Below are 18,058 nucleotides of genomic sequence, written 5' to 3'. Positions count from 1 at the left end.
ATACCCCTGTAATACACAAGCTTAATGTAGTCTAGTAAAGTTAGTCTGTAAACTAAGGTCCGTTTTGTTAGGTTGTTAGAGCATTTAGTTAGTTTATAATCTAGAAATAGACCGTGGCTATCTTAAGTGTGGGTATCATGAAGCCAGACTGTATGACTTCCTGGATTTCAGCCTTGCAGATCTCGCACATGCTCAGTGCTGCACAAGCGATGTAATAGGTTTCAGTCAGGTTTCCATAGCAACGGGAGTGTCAGAGGAAGTTTCCGCCCCTTCTCTATGCAAATAGGCTATTTGCAAGGACTACTGGTATACATGATGCCTATCCCAGAAACCCTTGCGAATAGCCTTGTGACTTAATAGCCTAGGCTAATAAGGAGGAGGAAGTAATGAAGGACTACAAAATAAAGGTATTTACAAGCAACAAAATAAATACAAATTGTCCATTGTGAACACTATGAGATTAGGGCATGCAGCACAGACAAACATAACAAAAATGGGTGGAACTCCACTTTAAGTTTTACCAAAATTGGCTGTGTCCCCACTGTTTCAATAGAATGCTGTACAACATCCATCCCCTCCTATATACAGGGGACAACTTCTTTATTGCTTCCATACCATGTAACCTTTGTTCTTTATTCCTAAATAAAATATTTGAACAAGAAAATATGTGTAAATGATATATACATAGATTTAAAAAGGAGCTTCATCCCCTTTTGTTGTAGCCCTGCTCCCTCAGCTCAATCATGTTTTTGTTTTTTTCAGCACATGCGCAGATGTGGCAATGGGCCCTGCCCATCCTTCATGTCCCAGCAGAGCCCTGCAGTACATCTGCGCACATGCAGGGAGCACAGGCAGACACACCAAACTTTAGGACCTGCATCCCAGCCAATCTCTGTACATGCGTATGCATTTGTGGGCACTTGAAGACCTGCAGCGCAAAACACTCTTTAATTAAAAAAATTCACACTCTTCGTATAACTCCTATACTTTTTCACTGTCCTACTGATTTGCATTCCAAATCATCTCTGACTGAACATAACTGATATACACCAATGATAATTGATGCAACTGCGACTCAGTCTAAGAGGTAATGCAATTTAATCAAAAGAAATTGCAAAGTGCGAGTGAAGTGCTGGGTGCTAAATGACATCAGCAGGTGGCAAGGTGACTTGCCTTAACCCCCTAGGGTAATCCCCTCTACCCCCATTTGATTCCATTGGTTTTATTGAATGCTGCTTACCTTGCAGCCGTAAGGTAATTTGCTAGCACACCTTTGGGTGTCACCATACACTGAAGATTCACCAACAAGTCACCTTGCCACCTGCTGATGTCATTTAGCACCCAGCACTTCACTCGCACTTTGCAATTTCTTTTGATTAAATTGCATTACCTCTTGGACTGAGTCACAGTTGCATCATCCATCATTGGTGTATATCAGTTATGTTCAGTCATTCATGTTGATGGGAGCATAACACCATCCTGCGATTTCCTCTGCGACTGCATAAAAAAAGCCAAACTTGCTTTAAATTTAACCTATGGATTCCTAACCGATAGGTCAAAACCGATCGTTAGTAGGCACAATCATCAGTTAAAAATCCACACATGCTCAGAATCAAGTCGACGCATGCTTGGAAACATTGAACTTCATTTTTTCAGCACGTCGTTGTGTTTTACATGACATGATCTGACATGATCGTTTTTTTAACCGATGGTGTGTAGGCGCGACGGACCATCAGTCAGAACGTTCTCATTGGATGGACTGATCGTGTGTACGAGGCTTTAGGCTTAAAGTGCTTTCAGAAGCACATGATGCTAAGACTGCCGGGCACCCGGATATTGCTAAAACGTTTTCCTTAATTTTGCGCAGGCTTTGGTGGCCCTCTCTCCACAAGACAAAACACAAAAACATACTTGGGGGGCACACCCTAAAAATGCTATACATCTAAGATGATGCTGCTATAAGACCAAAGACAGTACAAAACAGATTATAGCGCACACATGCAAAAATGACATTTATCCTGCAAGGCTAGTTAAAAACACCAGAACATATTCAAAAATACGGGGGTTTGGTCACACTATATGGTCATATAGTGCTAAGCCCACTTACTGCAACAAAGTACCCCGAATTAGTGGGTCCTAACTTGTTAATAGAATGAAAGAACCTAGTGTCTCAACCTTGGGAGATAAACTCCTCTATATGGGAGAACTGAATGGATTTGTCGCAGTAAGTGGGCTTAGCACTATGACCATATAGTGTGACCAAACCAACGTATTTTTGAATATGTTCAGGTGTTTTTAACTAGCCTCGCAGGATAAATGTCATTTTTGCGTAATCTGTTTTGTCCTCTCTCGATAAAGACTTCTGTTCCTATGTGAAAGCTTGCGAAACCTGCGCTCGCTCTAAGTCCTCAAAAGTCAAGCCCTCTGAACTACTTCTACCCTTGCCTGTCCCTAAACACCCATGGACGCACATATCGATGAACTTTGTTGTAGAACTGCCCCCCTCAAATGGGCTCACTATCATCTGGTTGGTAGTGGACCGCTTTAGTAAAATGGTTCTGGAAGGCCTCTGTGACCTCTTGGGAACCAGCCTCTCTTTTTCATCTGCCTATCATCCTCAAACGAATGGACAAACTGAGAGGACAAACCAATCCCTGGAGACCTATGTCCACTGTTTTGTCTCTGATAAGCAAATGGAATGTGGGCTGAATTTGCCTATAATAACTGGCCTCATTCTTCTACTGGAATTTCTCCTTTCTATTGCGTTTTTTGTTTCCATCCCAAATCCTGTTCATTCTCGGACATTACTTCTGACCTTCCCAATGCTAACGCCAGAGTCAACACATTTAGTCAGGTTTGGAGTAAAGCCCAGACTAACTTGTCCTCTAGTTCCACTGCGCAAAAATGCTTTGCGGATCGTCTCTGCTCTCAGGCTCCTCAGATTAAGGATGGGGATCGGGTCTGGCTGTCCACGAGAAATTTGGCCCTCAAAGTTCCCTCACAGAAACTGGCTCCTAAGTTTATTGGGCCTTACAAAGTTATTCACCAGGTAAACCCAGTGGGCCAGATTCACATAGGTTAGCGGATCTTTAGATCCGTGTAACCTATGTGATTTAAGATCCGCCGCCGCAAGTTTTTGAGGCAAGTGGTTAATTCACAAAGCACTTACCTCAAAACTTGCGGCGGCGTATCGTAAATCCCCCGGCGGAATTCAAATTCCGCGGCTAGGGGGAGTGTAGTATTTAAATCAGGCGCGTCCCCGCGCTGATTTAACTGCGCATGCGTCGTCCGCGAATTTTCCCGGTGTGCATTGCTTCCAATGACGTCGCTAGGACGTCATTGGTTTCGGCGTGAGCGTAACTTGCGTCCATCGCTTTTGTGAATCGACTTACGCAAACGACATAACATTTTAAAATTCGACGCGGGAACGACGGCCATACTTAACATTGGCTGCGCCTCATAGACCCAGGGGTAACTATACGCCGGAAAAAGCCGAACGCAAACGACGTAAAAAAAAAGCGCCGGTCGTTCATTCGTTTCGGAATCGGAGTAACTGCTCATTAGCATAATCGTCGCATAAAAGATAGGGAAGCGCCACCTTGCGGCCGGCCTGAAATTGCCGCCTAAGATCCGATGGTGTAACACAGTTACACCTGTCGGATCTTAGGGATATCTATGCGTAACTGATTCTATGAATCAGTCGCATAGATACGACCTCCACAACTCAGAGATACGACGGTGTATCAGGAGATACACCGTCGTATCTCTATGTGAATCTGGCCCAGTATCTTTTAAATTACAACTTCCTGCCTCCATGAGCATCCCTAATGTTTTTCATGATTCTCTTCTAAAACCCCTATAGAGGGATACCATTGTTTCATCTCAGCCTCTGCTCAAAGTCAACAGACAGGAAGAATATGAGGTAGAACATATTCTGGATTCCAGAAAAGTAAGAAATGCTGTCCAGTATCTGGTGGCCTGGAAGGGCTATGGTCCTGTAAAAATTCTTGGGTCCCAGCTGCATATATTCACGCCAACAGACTTGTTCGTAACTTCTATCACCAGAATCCTGACTGGTCTGAGGACCCCAATTAGGGGGGGGGGGGGTAATGTCAGGATCACTTAAGTGCTCCTTCTTCCCATTCCAGTATCCAGTCCTGGGGGCAACCAAGTACCGGGAGGCCTGCTTGTCTTAAGGGAAAGGGGGCTGCTATAGGTGAAGCACACAGTAGCCAGCTATAGTGTCTGATCACCTGCATTGGGGTAGACGTGACATTTGTGACTTTTCCCATCCTGGATGCAACCCAGGGATCTATCCTGCCTGCTGTCACAGTTGCTGTAGGTACTACATTTTTCTTCTTGCATTAAACAGGTTAGGCAAAGAGCTATTGATAAGGTACAGTATTTTTAAACAATCATAATTCATTCTCCAGCAGTTTGGCCTTGATAAACTGAAGCAATCTTCAGTATAAATGTTCACAAAGCCCTTTTAATAACCTAACATATCTTGACTGTGTTGGTTGCTAGTGAACTGTAAATTAGCTGTCCTTGCATTACAAATTAAATAGGTAATTGCATTTTAATGAGTTATGTTTAGTGATTTTAGTGATTTAGTGATTTTAGCAATGGCTCTATGTTATCCTGCTTATTTAAAGAAAATCTGTTCTCTTCTTTCCTAAAGAAAAACGAATATTTCCATCTCCTGGGTCTCCTGCAATGAGGAGAACTCACCAGGGCAGGATATTAGCTTGGCTCATAGAGGAAACTGTGGCTTTGATACATTTCTCTGCAGGATGGCTTAAGAACAAGTGTTTGGAATCAAGACTGAGGCCTTGTACTCACGGCAGGACATGTCCGATGAAAACGGTCTGCAGACCGTTTCCATCGGACATGTCTGGCCGGGGACTGCCCAGGGACTTCTGTTCGATGGCTATACACACCATCGAACAGAAGTCCGCGCGTAAACAATACGCGGGGCGTGTCCGCGGTGTCGCCGCGTCGATGACGCGGTGTCGCCGCGACAATGACGCGGCGACGTGGGCGGCCTGCCTTTAAAATGCTTCCACGCATGCGTCGAAGTCATTCGACGCATGCGAGGGATGGCGGGCGGCAGGACATGTACGGTAGGTCTGTACAGACGACCGTACATGTCCGGGCGGACAGGTTTCCAGCGGACTGTTTTAAAGCAAGTCCAGGAAACAGTTGTCTGCTGGAAACCTGTCCGATCCGCCCGAAAATGGTCCGCTCGGGCCAACACACGGCCAAACATGTCTGCTGAAACTGGTCTGCGGACCAGTTTCAGCAGACATGTTTGGTCGTGAGTACGGGGCCTGAGGAGTAAGATAATGTTATTTTTTCCCTAGAGTTGCACTGTAAGGTCTGCAAAAAGTTTTTTTTCCAGGAAAATGATAGAGTAAGAGGAAAGAGTCAGCAGGGGGTGAAGATTATTTTGGAGTGGGGATATATATTGTATGATATATTATATTGTATGATATATTATAATATGATAAATACAGTATAATATATTTAATATGACACATATCTATATATACAGTATCTCACAAAAGTGAGAACACCCCTCACATTTTGTAAATATTTTATTACATCTTTTCATGTGACAACACTCAGGCTTTTTTTCAGGGGGAACTTGGGGGAACTCAGTTCCACCACCTCTGGCTCAGACCCTTTGGTGCCTGCTCACCACAATCACTCGTAAACACGGAAGTCTAGTTTCTGTGTTTACAAGTGACAACTCTGTGTGTAACCCCCTGAACTCTGCACTCTGTATGTAATGCAATCCTGGTATTTAATGCCCCTTTAAGACCCTTCTACTGTTTGTGAAATCTGAACGGGGTCATGGTTGAGTTCCTGCACCTATTTTCTGAGAAAAAAAGCTCTGACAACACTGAAGAAATTACACTTTGCTACAATGTAAAGTAGTGAGTGTACAGCTTGTGTAACAGTGTAAATTTGCTGTCCGCTCAAAATAACACACAGCCATTAATGTCTAAACTGCAGGCAACAAACGTAAATAAACCCCTTAGTGAAAATGTTTAAATTGGGCCCAAAGTGTCAACATTTTGTGTGGCCACCATTATTTTCAAGCACTGCCTTAACCCTCTTGGCGATGGAGTTCACCAGAGCTTTACAAGTTGCCACTGGAATCCTCTTCTACTCCTCCATGATGACATCACAAAGCTGGTGGATGTTAGAGACTTTGTGCTTCTCCACATTCCATTTGAGGATGCCCCACAGATGCTCAATAGGGTTCAGGTCTGGATGCTTGGCCAGTCCATCACCTTTAACCTCAGCTTCTTCGATAAAACCAAAAAAAAACAAGTTAACACACTTGTTCCCCATTCACACCTGAGACCTTGTAACACTAACAAGTCACATGACACCGCGAAGGGACATGGCTAATTGGGCCCAATTTGGACATTTTTACTTAGGGGTGTACCCACTTTTGTTGCCAGCGGTTTAGACATTAATGGATGTGTGTTATTTTGAAGGGACAGAAACTTTACACTGTTATACAAGCTGTACACTCCCTACTTTACATTACCCATGCATACCCAGGCATACTCGATGATACCCAGCCGTACCCGGCCATACTCGGCATTACCCAGCCGTACCCAGCCATACCCAGCCATTCCCAGCTATACCCAGCCATTCCCAGCCATTGGGTTTACATAGTATTAAAGACTCAACATACAGTCCTGATCAAAAGTTTAAGACCACTTGAAAAATGGCAAACAATCATATTTTACATTCAGGGGGGTGTAATGGCGCTTGCAAATAAATATAATAAATAATGCTAATAACAATATATAAATAATGATCTTCCAAAGAATCCAAATTTCAAGTGAAAAAAATCAGACGTTTGCTGTGTGTCCAAAAATGTTCCACTCCAGGACACACAGCAAACGTTGGATTTTTTTCACTTGAAATTTGGATTCTTTGGAAGATCATTATTTATATATTGTTATTAGCATTATTTCTTATATTTATTTGCAAGCGCCATTACACCCCCCTGAATTTTATCTGTTGTCAGTGTGAGAGCACTATTCGTCATGGCTGCTGCTTATTAGTTTTATTTGTATTGTATTTTAGCTTAGTTGCTCTTGGTTAGGTTGATTTGCGCATTAGTTCCACCCCCATTTTCATATTTTACATTGTTGGATCTTAACAAGGTTCCAAGTAGAGCTTCAACATGCAACAAGAAGAAATGAGAGTGAGACAAAACATCTTTTGAGCATTCAATTAATTGAAAATAATGAATAAACTGAAACAGGCTGTTTTTCAGCTGATCAAAAGTTTAGGACCACATGCCTTTAAAGGCCAAATTTGTGCAAAGATGTGAATTCATTGTCATTTTCTGTTAGGTAGTCACAAGTTGTGATGGCAAAGGCAAAAAAAATCTTCCTTTTTGAACGTGGTCGGGTTGCTGAACTGCATAAGCAGGGTCTCTCATCAAGACACTGGACGATCCTCGACCCAAATTAAGGCCCTTACTGGTGCTGACTGCAGCCCCATAACCATCAGACGGCATCTGAGACTGAAGGGCTTCAAAAACCTTATCTCCTTGAACGCCACAGAACTGCTCGTTTGGACTTTGCAAGAAAGCACCAAATATGGGACATTCAAAGGTGGAAGAAAGTTTTATTCTCTGATGAGAAAAAATTACCCTTGATGGTCCTAATGGTTTCCAACATTACTGGCATGACAAGCAGATCCCACCTAAGATGTTTTCTACGTGCCACAGTGGAGGGGGCGCCATAATGGTCTGGGGTGCGTTTTCCTTCAGTGGAACAATGGAGCTTCAGGAAGTGCAGGGGCGTCAAACGGCCGCTGGGTATGTCCAGATGTTGCAGAGAGCATTCCTCATGACTAAGGGCCCTCGTCTGTGTGGTAACGACTGGGTTTTTCAACAGGACAACGCTACAGTACACAATGCCCACAGGACAAGGGACTTCTTCCAGGAGAATACCATCACTCTTTTTCCCCATCCTGTGTGTTCCCCTGATCTAAATCCAATTAAGAACCTTTGGGGATGGATGGCAAGGGAAGTTTACAAAAATGGACAACAGTTCCAGACAGTAGATGGCCTTCATGCGGCTGTCTTCACCACTTGGAGAAATGTTCCCATTCACCTCATGCAAACGCTTGCATCAAGCATGCTGAAACCAATTTTTGAAGTGATCAACAATAACGGCGGAGCTACTCATTACTGAGTTCATGTTTGGAAGTTGGATTTCTGTTTTGGGGGGGTTTAGTTTTTTTTTGGAGGTGTGATCCTAAACTTTTGATCAGCTGAAAAACAGCCTGTTTCAGTTAATTCGTTATTTTCGATTAATTGAATGCTCAAAATTTTTTTTGACTCACTCTCATTTCTTCTTGTTGCATGTTGAAGCTCTACTTGGAACCTTGTTAAGATCCAACAATGTAAAATATGATTTTTTGCCATTTTTCAAGTGGTCTTAAACTTTTGATCAGGACTGTATCTACTATAAATTGTAGGTGGAAAAGTAAAAGCAACAGCAAAGAATACATTAAATTGTATATTTATTTTTTTGGTTATTGTTAAAAGATGCTAAGTGTGGGTGTTATCACATCAGAATGTGTGCCAGCTTGTTGATGACATTGAACATTTTGATACATTGGGAATGACTTGTCTAGATGCCTGGCAACAGGCACAAAGTGTCTGTCATTTTCTCCATAATGGATATTTGCTAATGTACAATGGTCAGCGGTGTCAACTGATTATACAAAATGGAACAGCGTGTTTCCACTGATAGGAGAATGTTTAACTCGTTCAATCTTTTATAAAGATCTTGGTGATGCCTTTGTAATTTCAGTGAAATTTGCACACACAGTTTCTTATTATTGTTCTGTTTATTAAAAACTCAGTTAATTCTAGCAAATGCCCGTGCCTTCAACTAAATATTGAAAAGGCAGGAGGGCTTTCCTTTGTAGAACAATATTAGGGTTACTGACCAAACAACGAGGCATGTAATTTTAAGAACTTTATGTACAACAAAAAGTTACCAGCACAAACAAATTGTATCTAAAGTCTTAAATAGCTGTTCTATTGCATCCATAGGGCAGGCAATTACACGTTAATCACATTTCAGGCCATAGTCCATTCCTTTTTTTAAGCTTGGTGTTCAAAGTTGACAAAGGTCTGTGAATGTGATCCAAATAAAAAAAATAAAAAAACATATGGCACATATGCACCCTTTCGCATATTTTATCCCTGTGAAAGCATTGCAAGTACAGGAAAATACCAGGTGATCTAGTAGAAATCCAATGTGCTCCTACCTTCCTGTCTGGCCTGACAACACAGTGGGTGGATTTACTAAGACTAGAGTATCCAGAATCTGGAGCAGTTGTGTATGGCAACGAATCAGCTTCTATCTTCAGCTTGTTTAGTTAAGCTTTGAAAATGAAAGATGGTTACTGACTGGTTGACATGCACAACTCTTCCATATTCTGTCTGCACCAGTTTTAGCAAATTCTGCTCGGTGCCTGTACTGCTCTGCAATTCAACGCATTGCATTAACTGCCTCTTTGTTTTACTCCTCAATTCCTCATACATTAATTTCTTTCCAGGCAAAACAATGCTGCTGCCTTGACTCCCAAAAGCCAGCCAATGCACTGTATAGCAAAGGGGCTTTTAGGAGATGTAGTTCTGGGGGAGCATGTTTATGTCAATCAGAACTGAACAATTTTTTTCATTTTGGGTAGAACATTGGAGGGTTATAACCCTTGTCAGGTGTTTCTTTCCATCTGTGTCCCATTGGGGAGATTTTCCTTCACTTCTTGTGTCTTAGGCCCCGTACATACGTCCGAGAAACTCGACAGGCAAAACACATCGTTTTGCTCGTCGAGTTCCTTGTGAAGCCGCCGAGGATCTCGGCGAGCCAAGTTTCCTCATTTACTAACGAGGAAATAGAGAACATGTTCTCTATTTGGCTCGACGAGTTCCTCGTCGGTTTCCTCGGCCAAAAGTGTACACACGACCGGGTTTCTCGGCAGAATACAGCTCCGATCGAGTTTCTGGCTGAATTCTGCCGAGAAACTCGGTCGTGTGTACGGGGCCTTAGCCAAAATAGGATGTGAGAGGAAATCACTTTAACCGCTTGCCGCCCGCCATATGCAGATTTACGTCTGCAGCATGGCACAGGCAGGCAAAAGGATGTATATATACGTCCCCTTTAAGAAGCGGCATTGGGGCATTTCTAAGCTACCCTAAGGCTTGTAACATCTCCAACACTCCATTGACATTTGCAGGCTCTCTGGAAGACCCTGTTTACAAGGTTACATTTTTGCTCTTTTGGCTCTGAGGAAGAGGGTTCTATCTTGAAACGCGTCAGCCTAGCCATCGTGGATGCAATCTGCTCTTTGTGTATCTCTGGAACATTTTAGCAGTCCTAAAGGCGACTTGTTTACATTATGCTTTGACATACGTATATACAACATATGTTTGTGAGTATCCTGTGTGTCACTTTTTATTCTTTAATAAATGTTTATAATGGAATTACACAAGGTCGGTTCGCCCTTTTCTTGCTTTTGTTGTGTTCTAGTATTTTTGGATACCCATGGTTCTGAGAGGGCAGCAATACTCTAGGGGGGTTATTTACGAAAAGAAAATCCACTTTGCACTACAAGTGCACTGCAAGTGCACTTGGAAGTGCAGTCGCTGTAGATCTGAGGGGGACATGCAAGAAAATAAATAACAGCATTTTGGCTTGCACAATATCGGATGATAAAATCAGCATAGCTTCCCCAAATTTTAGAGCTTCCTCACAGATCTACAGCAACTGCACTTACAAGTGCACTTGCAGGGCACTTGTAGTGCAGAGTAGATTTCCCTTTAGTAAATCAACCCCTAGGTGTTGACAATAAGCATTAAAGCGTAAGTTCACACAAAAAGTGAACCTCCGCTTTTTGGATCCCTCCCCCCCTCCGGTGACACATTTGGCACCTTTCAGGGGGGAGGGGGGTGCAGATACCACTTCCGGGTCTGATCCCCACGGGGAATCCAGCCTGTGACATCACCCCCCCCCTGCTGTCTTCTGGGAAACACTGTTCCCAGGAGAGAGCGGGGACCAGGCGTGCTGGACAGGTAAGTGTCCATTTTTTAAAAGTCAGCAGCTGCCGTATTTGTAGCTGCTGACTTTAAAAAAAAAAATAGACGGAACTTCCGCTTTAAGATAAACTTTCTTCCCTTGAGCATAACACCTGTGTGCAGGAGAGTTACTTTCACAAGGTTAAATGCCAGTGAATTGCATTATAGTCAATGACACTGTTCTTATTTCTGTGTTTTCCCTATACTGTTTCAAGGCCTTTGACAATAGGTTTGCTAACAATTTTGAATTTAAGACTGTATATGTGTTTAAGGGGATGAAGCATCTTAATGTATGCAGTTCCAGCAATCTCTATGAAATAAGCATTTTTGTCAAAATGCTGCAAAACCGGATTGTAAACTGCCATGAGTGGTGGTCACATCACAAATAAGGTCTCTATAGGGGCTACTTTTGCTGATACATTTGAGAAACCCCCACTACCATTTTTTTGGAGCAGGTTTATTTATCAGACCCTAGGCAACTTCTATTGACTTAAATGGAAGACCATGTGGAGAAAGTGGACAGAACTCTCTGCCCAAACCTCAGATCTTTAACTCTTTGTTAGGACAAAGAGTTCTGCACATCTAGTTTAAAAGTGAAATCTTCCAGTACAGTACAGACAAGGTTAATTATGGCAAACACAAATCTATGGCCCCCTTACGAACATTACATAGAAAGAACTAACTATAAGTAATAGTTTAATCCACCTTTGGAAATACTTATCTTTTCTGATGCCTGTTCCCAGCAGGAGACGAGTTGGTCAACCCCCCGGGGAAATGAATGCAAGAAATGCGCCCCCGCTAGAAGGACAGCCTCCTTACCTCACTCTGATCTCCCCTCCCTCCCCTGTCCAAACGGTGGCTGGTGGGTCTTCTCCTCTGGCCGTGCTCTCCACTCTCCTCCCCCCTCCACCTAGGCATTTAATAGGCTCGTTTGGTATTTTTGGTGGTCCCAGATTATCCCCTGAGGAAGCCATCACTGGCGAAACATGTTGGGATAGAACAGACATTTGTGACCACCTTTTACCTATGTGGGTTACCACCAACCCGCTATACGCAATTTGTATATGCTCTATAACTCTTTATAAGTGAACCCTTTGTCTATTTTGTGTACTAATAAAACAATTATTATATATTTTTTATATACCGGTATCTAGACATGTGCACTGCCAAAAAAATCATTTTTTTTCGTTTGTTATTTTCTTTTTTTTTCTTTTTTCGTAAATTCGGGAAATTCGAAAAATTATTTTTTTCCGTTTTTGTTTCATTCGTTTTTTTTTATTTTTTCGTAAATTCGTAAATTTAGGGAAATTTTCGGATTTCCGAAAAAGCAAAAAACGGAAAAAACGAATGAAACGAAAAAAACAAATGAAACAAAAAGAATGAATTTTCGGAATTTCGAATTTTCGAAGATTCGTATTTCGAATTTTGGAATTTTTCAATTTTCGAAATTTCGAGTTTTTTATTTTTCAATTTTTGAAATTTCGAAATACGAAAATTCGGAAATACGAAAATATTCGGAAATACGAAAATTCGAAAATGCAAAATTTCAAAATTTCGAAAATTCTAAAATCCGTTTTTACGAATTTCCGAAAATCCGAATTTCTGAAATTTGTAAATACGAAAATTCGGAAATAAAAAAAAAATCGGAAATACAAAAATTCGTAAATTCGTAAATACGAATTTTAGAAAATACGAAAATTTGTAAATTCGTAAATTCGAAGTTTCGGAAATACGAAAATTCGTAAATTCAAAATTTTCGGAAGTCCGAAAATTCGTAAATAAAAAATTTGTAAATACGAAAATTCGAAAATTGATAAATTCGAAAATTGAAAAATTCTAAATTTCGAAAATTCAAAATTTGAAAAATTCGAAATCTGAAAAATTCGAAATTGGAAAAGTGAAAAATTTGAAAATTGAAAAATTCGAAATGTGAAAATTCTAAAATTCGAAAATGTCGATTTTCAATTTTCAAACTTTCGATTTTCGAATTTTTCAATTTTCGAATTTCAAACTTCGATTTTTTTCAAATTTCGAATTTTTCAAATTTCGAATTTTTCAATTTTCGAATTTTTCAATTTTCGAATGTTTCCATTTGGAATTTTTCCATTTCGAATTTTCGAAATTCGTAAATACGAAAATTCGTAAATTCGAAAATTCGAAATTTGAAACATTTTTCGATTTTCGAACTTCGATTTTTTCAATTTTCGAATTTGAAAAATTCGAAATTTGAAAAATTCCAAATCTGAAAAATTCAAAATTGGAAAAGTGAAAAATTCTAAAATTCGAAACTTGAAAAATTCTAAAATTCTAAAATTGAAAAATTCTAAAATTGAAAAATTCTAAAATGGAAAAATTCTAAAATGGAAAAATTCTAAAATTCGGAATTTCGAAAATTCAAAAATTTGGAATTTCGAAAATTCTAAAATCCGTTTTTACGAATCTCCGAAAATCCGAATTTCTGAAATTCGGAAATACGAAAATTCGGAAATAAAAAAAAAATCGGAAATACGAAAATTTGTAAATTCGTAAATACGAATTTTAGAAAATACGAAAATGTGTAAATTCGTAAATTTGAAGTTTCGGAAATACGAAAATTCGTAAATTCGTAAATTCAAAATAAAAAATTTGTAAATACGAAAATTCATAATTAACGAATTTCCGAATTTTCATAAAAAAAAACGAATTAGAAACAAAACTAATTGCACATGTTTACCGGTATCTGTTTCATGTATTGATCATTTAAAGCACCATTGTAATCCCAATCCTTGTCCTGTATTACATTGAGTGAGTGAGTAACTTGTATAGCGCAGCAAATGCGAACTTAATCGCCTCAAGGCGCTTGGAATCCAGCGTCGTCCGGTTTTTCAGAATATGTACATGTATTTTGCCATATTGCCTCGTTGCATATACAGTTTCAATGCATATACAGTACACAATTTCCTGGTTGTGCCTTTGTATTTCCCTTTTTTAATATTCATGGCACACAAATTGTTTTAAAAAAAAAAATAGTAATGTGATTTAGTAATTTGACCTGTGCCATATTGATTCATGTGAACTGTGAGTCCCCTTTAAATGAAACATCTAAGAACTGGTATATAGTGAGGGATGGGGTAATAGCCTCAATGTTGCCACATAGTGTAATAAAAATATGTCAATCTTTCTTATAAAGTAAATATCACTTTACATAGATGGTTCAACAGTACGTGACTGATAGCCCTAAAAAGAAATCCCAAAGTTATCAAGATTTATTTACAATTTTTGACAATATGTAAAATTGCTTCAGTACAAAACATATTCATTGCCAGATACATTTTCAAGGTGACTGTCCCCATGTGTTTACGGTGCCATTAACAATGGCATAAGAATATATTTTTAACAGATTTACATATGAAACCATTCTTTAACTAGATGCTGTCAGTTTCTTGTTTTTGAACCTGTCTTTATCCTGACAGTCAGTAAACTGCCTGCAATACTCATCACATAAAATGTGTAGCCTCTGTTTATATAAAGAAAAACTCCCCTAAAGGCGGCTAGAGGTATCAGAAAATGATCAGATGTTCCAGAATATTTTTGCTGCCCTCAGGCACCGTAATTTTACGGTATATCCACAAACACTCCTGTTGGGTGAATTTATATCAGGAAAGGTGAACTGCAGCAATTCACCTATCACTACTTATCAGGGGAGGATCAATCAACGCTGTATCCTGGCCTAGGCCAACAAGGCCCAAGCCTAGGGCAGCACTTTCCATTGGGGCAGCACGGAAAGAGTCCTATCATCCTGGACCACAAACCTTCCTCACTGTGCTATATGTTATCTGTTGCACCATTGGCATGGTTATATCTTCTTAGTTCGCTCCATAAAATTATCTATTAGCCATCCACTATTATGTGTACTGTTATGCCTCGTACACACGATCAGAATTTCTGATGGAAAAAGTCAGACAGAATTTTTTCATCGGATATTCCGACCGTGTGTATGCTCCATCTGACTTTTTCCATCGAAGATTCCGACGGACTTAGAAAGAGAACATTTTTTTCCTTTTTTCCGACGGAAACATTTTCTACCAGAAACTCAGTTCGTCTGTATGGAGCTCCAACGGAGAAAAAAACACGCATGCTCAGACAGCAGCAGTCTACAACAGGGATCTCAAAACGACAGCCCTCTAGCTGTTGCGGAACTACACGTCCAACGAGGCATTGTAAAACTCTGACATTCACAGACATGACTAGGCATGATGGGAATTGTAGTTCCTGAACTGGAGGTCCATAGTTTGGAGACCCCTGGTCTACAAGAGACTCCTGGGACCATGGGGTACGAAACACACTAAGGCCCCTTTCACACTGAGGAGTTTTTCAGGCGGTACAGCGATAAAAATAGCGCCTAAATACCGCCTGAAAAACTCCTGCCCAGCCTTCCTAATGTGAAAGCCCGAGGTGATGCGCTGGCAGAAGAGAAAAAAATCTCCTGCAAGCAGCATCTTTGGAGCGGTTAGAGGAGCGGTATGTATACCGCTCCTTCCCATTTAAAACAATGGGAAACCGCGGTAATAACCCTTTATCGGCCGCTAGCGGGGGTTAATACCGCACCGCTAGTGGCTGAATCCTGCGGCAATTCCGACGGTATATCGCCGCTAACCGCCACCGCGCCTCCCGCCCCAGTGTGAAAGGGGCCTAACAGTAACTGGATGGGTACCCCATCTCATCCATTTCTTTTTTTTTTTTTACAGGCAGCAGGGACACACGCAGATAAGAGATATACACAAAAAGTGCAGATATCCTTTAGATCCCTGAAATACATTTATAGATTAATGTATGCCATTAAAAAGCTTTCAGTCTCTTCAAGCTTGGTCTTTTGGGCAGATAAATTATAGCTTAAATGTTTAAGCATACAGAAACAACCTGTATTTTAGAGATGAACATCTTGTACATCCAGGAGATAATAATTTTGTCACGGCTGACATATCTGTCATTCTTAGTTGAAATAAAAGTAACATCAGCTTTTCCCTTTGTATTAATACAAAGAAAACACTTTGCAATAGTGTGGGGGCAATATTAGGATTGTCTTCATACACATCAGACTCTTACAGTAGCACTCCTGGTAATGATACTGGTACCACTCTGATGTGTCACATAATAGCACCCAAGCAGCAGCCGCAAAGCCATGCCCACCCTAGAGGACAGCAGCAGCAACCGCCAGCCATGCCCACCCTAGAGGACAGCAGCCGCCAGCCATGCCCACCCTAGAGGGCAGCAGCCGCCAGTTCCCATTGCCCCTTTTCCAGACTGTGATTAAAGAAAAGGAAAGAGCTGCGCAAAACAACGTGGTGAAGGAGCAATATTAACAAATCTAAATACAGCAATGTGTATTAATCACAATTGAATAGTATATGAAGAAGTGCATAAAGAGTCCAAAATGAAATCATGAAAAACAACAAAAATTATAAAAAGTCCAATCGATATGGCAAACCAATAAAAAACTTGCACCGTGTGAAAGCCAGTGGAGAGAAACTTGAGTGGAACTTGAATGAATAAGAAACCACAGTATGTCAGCAATAACACAAGTGCACCACCACCTATAGGGTTATGCGCTTACCAGAGGTAAGCTGCACCAGGCCGAAATGTTGAATCGTAATCCTGATGACAGAATCTCCAATCTCAGGGAACCGAAGCTTCAGGTGTTATGAACTCAATAGCCACAATAGCTACGAAACTCAGCATCAATGACCCTGGACAGCAAGAAGATAGAGGTAACATGCCACCCAAAAATACTCAACAGCTCCTTCGGGGGTAGTGCTACACCTGGTACTGTGCGGAGCCTGGTGGGGAACTGAGAGACTAGTTACTTTTGATTGACAGCACATGGCAGTGGGTGCATCCACTACTGTGATTAATAAAAGTTTATCTATAATCTATGTAGTGCACTACAAGAGTAAATTTCTGCTTCTTCATGATAGAAGATGTGTCCTTCCTTGGCTGGGGAAAGCTGCTCTGAATCATCTTGCCATTGTCTTTAACCTGAAGGTCTTTGCTTTGTCGTGAATTCATAGTGGCATCGCTGTCATGTGGTTCTGATTCACATTTCAGAAGAGTGACAAAACATCTGTAAAACTGGAATAAAAAAATAAACAAACATTTTTCAATTCATATTTATTGATGACAGAATTAATCACAAGTATTATCAGGAATACATGCCACTTAGGCCTTGTACACACGACCGATCATTTCCACTGAAACTGGTCCGTCGGACCAGTTTCAGCAGACATGTTCGGTCGTGTGTAGGGCCGACTGGACAATTTTCCGGCCGACCGGACAGGTTTCCAGCGGACAACTGTTTCTTAGCATGATAAGAAACGTGTCCGTTGGAACCATGTCCGCCGGACATGTCCGATGGTCAGTATGACTCATCGGACATGACGGCTGGCCCGAGGACCCGCGCATGACATCGAAGTGATTTGACGCATGCGTGGAAGCATTGAACTTCCGGGTTCGCACACATTGCCGCGTCATCGTCGCCACCACGTCACTGCGTCGTAACCGCGTCGTCTGTCCGTGGGAAATTTGGTCTGATGGTGTGTACAGCCATCAGACCAAATGATCCCAGCGGACATGTCCGATGAAAACGGTCCGCGGACCGTTTTCATCGGACATGTTGGGTCGTCTGTACGAGACCTAAGTGGTGAATTTAGCTGAAGACGCTTCTTAGGTTGGTGTCTTATCTATCTCTCCAGCTTAATGTGGAACTAAAGTTTTCTCATTATTCCCTGTAAGCAGTTATTTTATTTTTATTTTTTGCAGAAGAGACGTGCAATGTTTCTTCTGCAATAAAATACACCTACCTGCCCTCAGCATGTAACTGAGTGGCTTATGCAGTGTGCCGGGATAGCTTGCTCCTGCACATGGGAAATATATACAGTAATGGCGCATGCTGAC

At 41.1% G+C, this 18,058-nt stretch overlaps 1 protein-coding gene across 1 annotated transcript in view; it reads right to left on the bottom strand.

The window, feature by feature from the left end:
- Positions 1-15,791: 15,791 nt before the first annotated feature.
- Positions 15,792-18,058, bottom strand: part of LOC120913645 (pinopsin-like) — a 43,760-nt gene continuing 41,493 nt past the window's right edge. Inside the window, exon 4 of the mRNA XM_040323757.1 lies at positions 15,792-17,236. Within this exon, the coding sequence (XP_040179691.1) occupies positions 17,027-17,236 (210 nt within the window). The 3' untranslated portion in view covers positions 15,792-17,026. The remainder of the gene's footprint in view (positions 17,237-18,058) is intronic.

The sequence above is a fragment of the Rana temporaria genome, chromosome 9 (genome assembly GCF_905171775.1).
Source record: "Rana temporaria chromosome 9, aRanTem1.1, whole genome shotgun sequence".
In the NCBI taxonomy this organism is placed as follows: Eukaryota; Metazoa; Chordata; class Amphibia; order Anura; family Ranidae; genus Rana; species Rana temporaria.
This window is presented reverse-complemented; position numbering and strand designations above follow the sequence as displayed.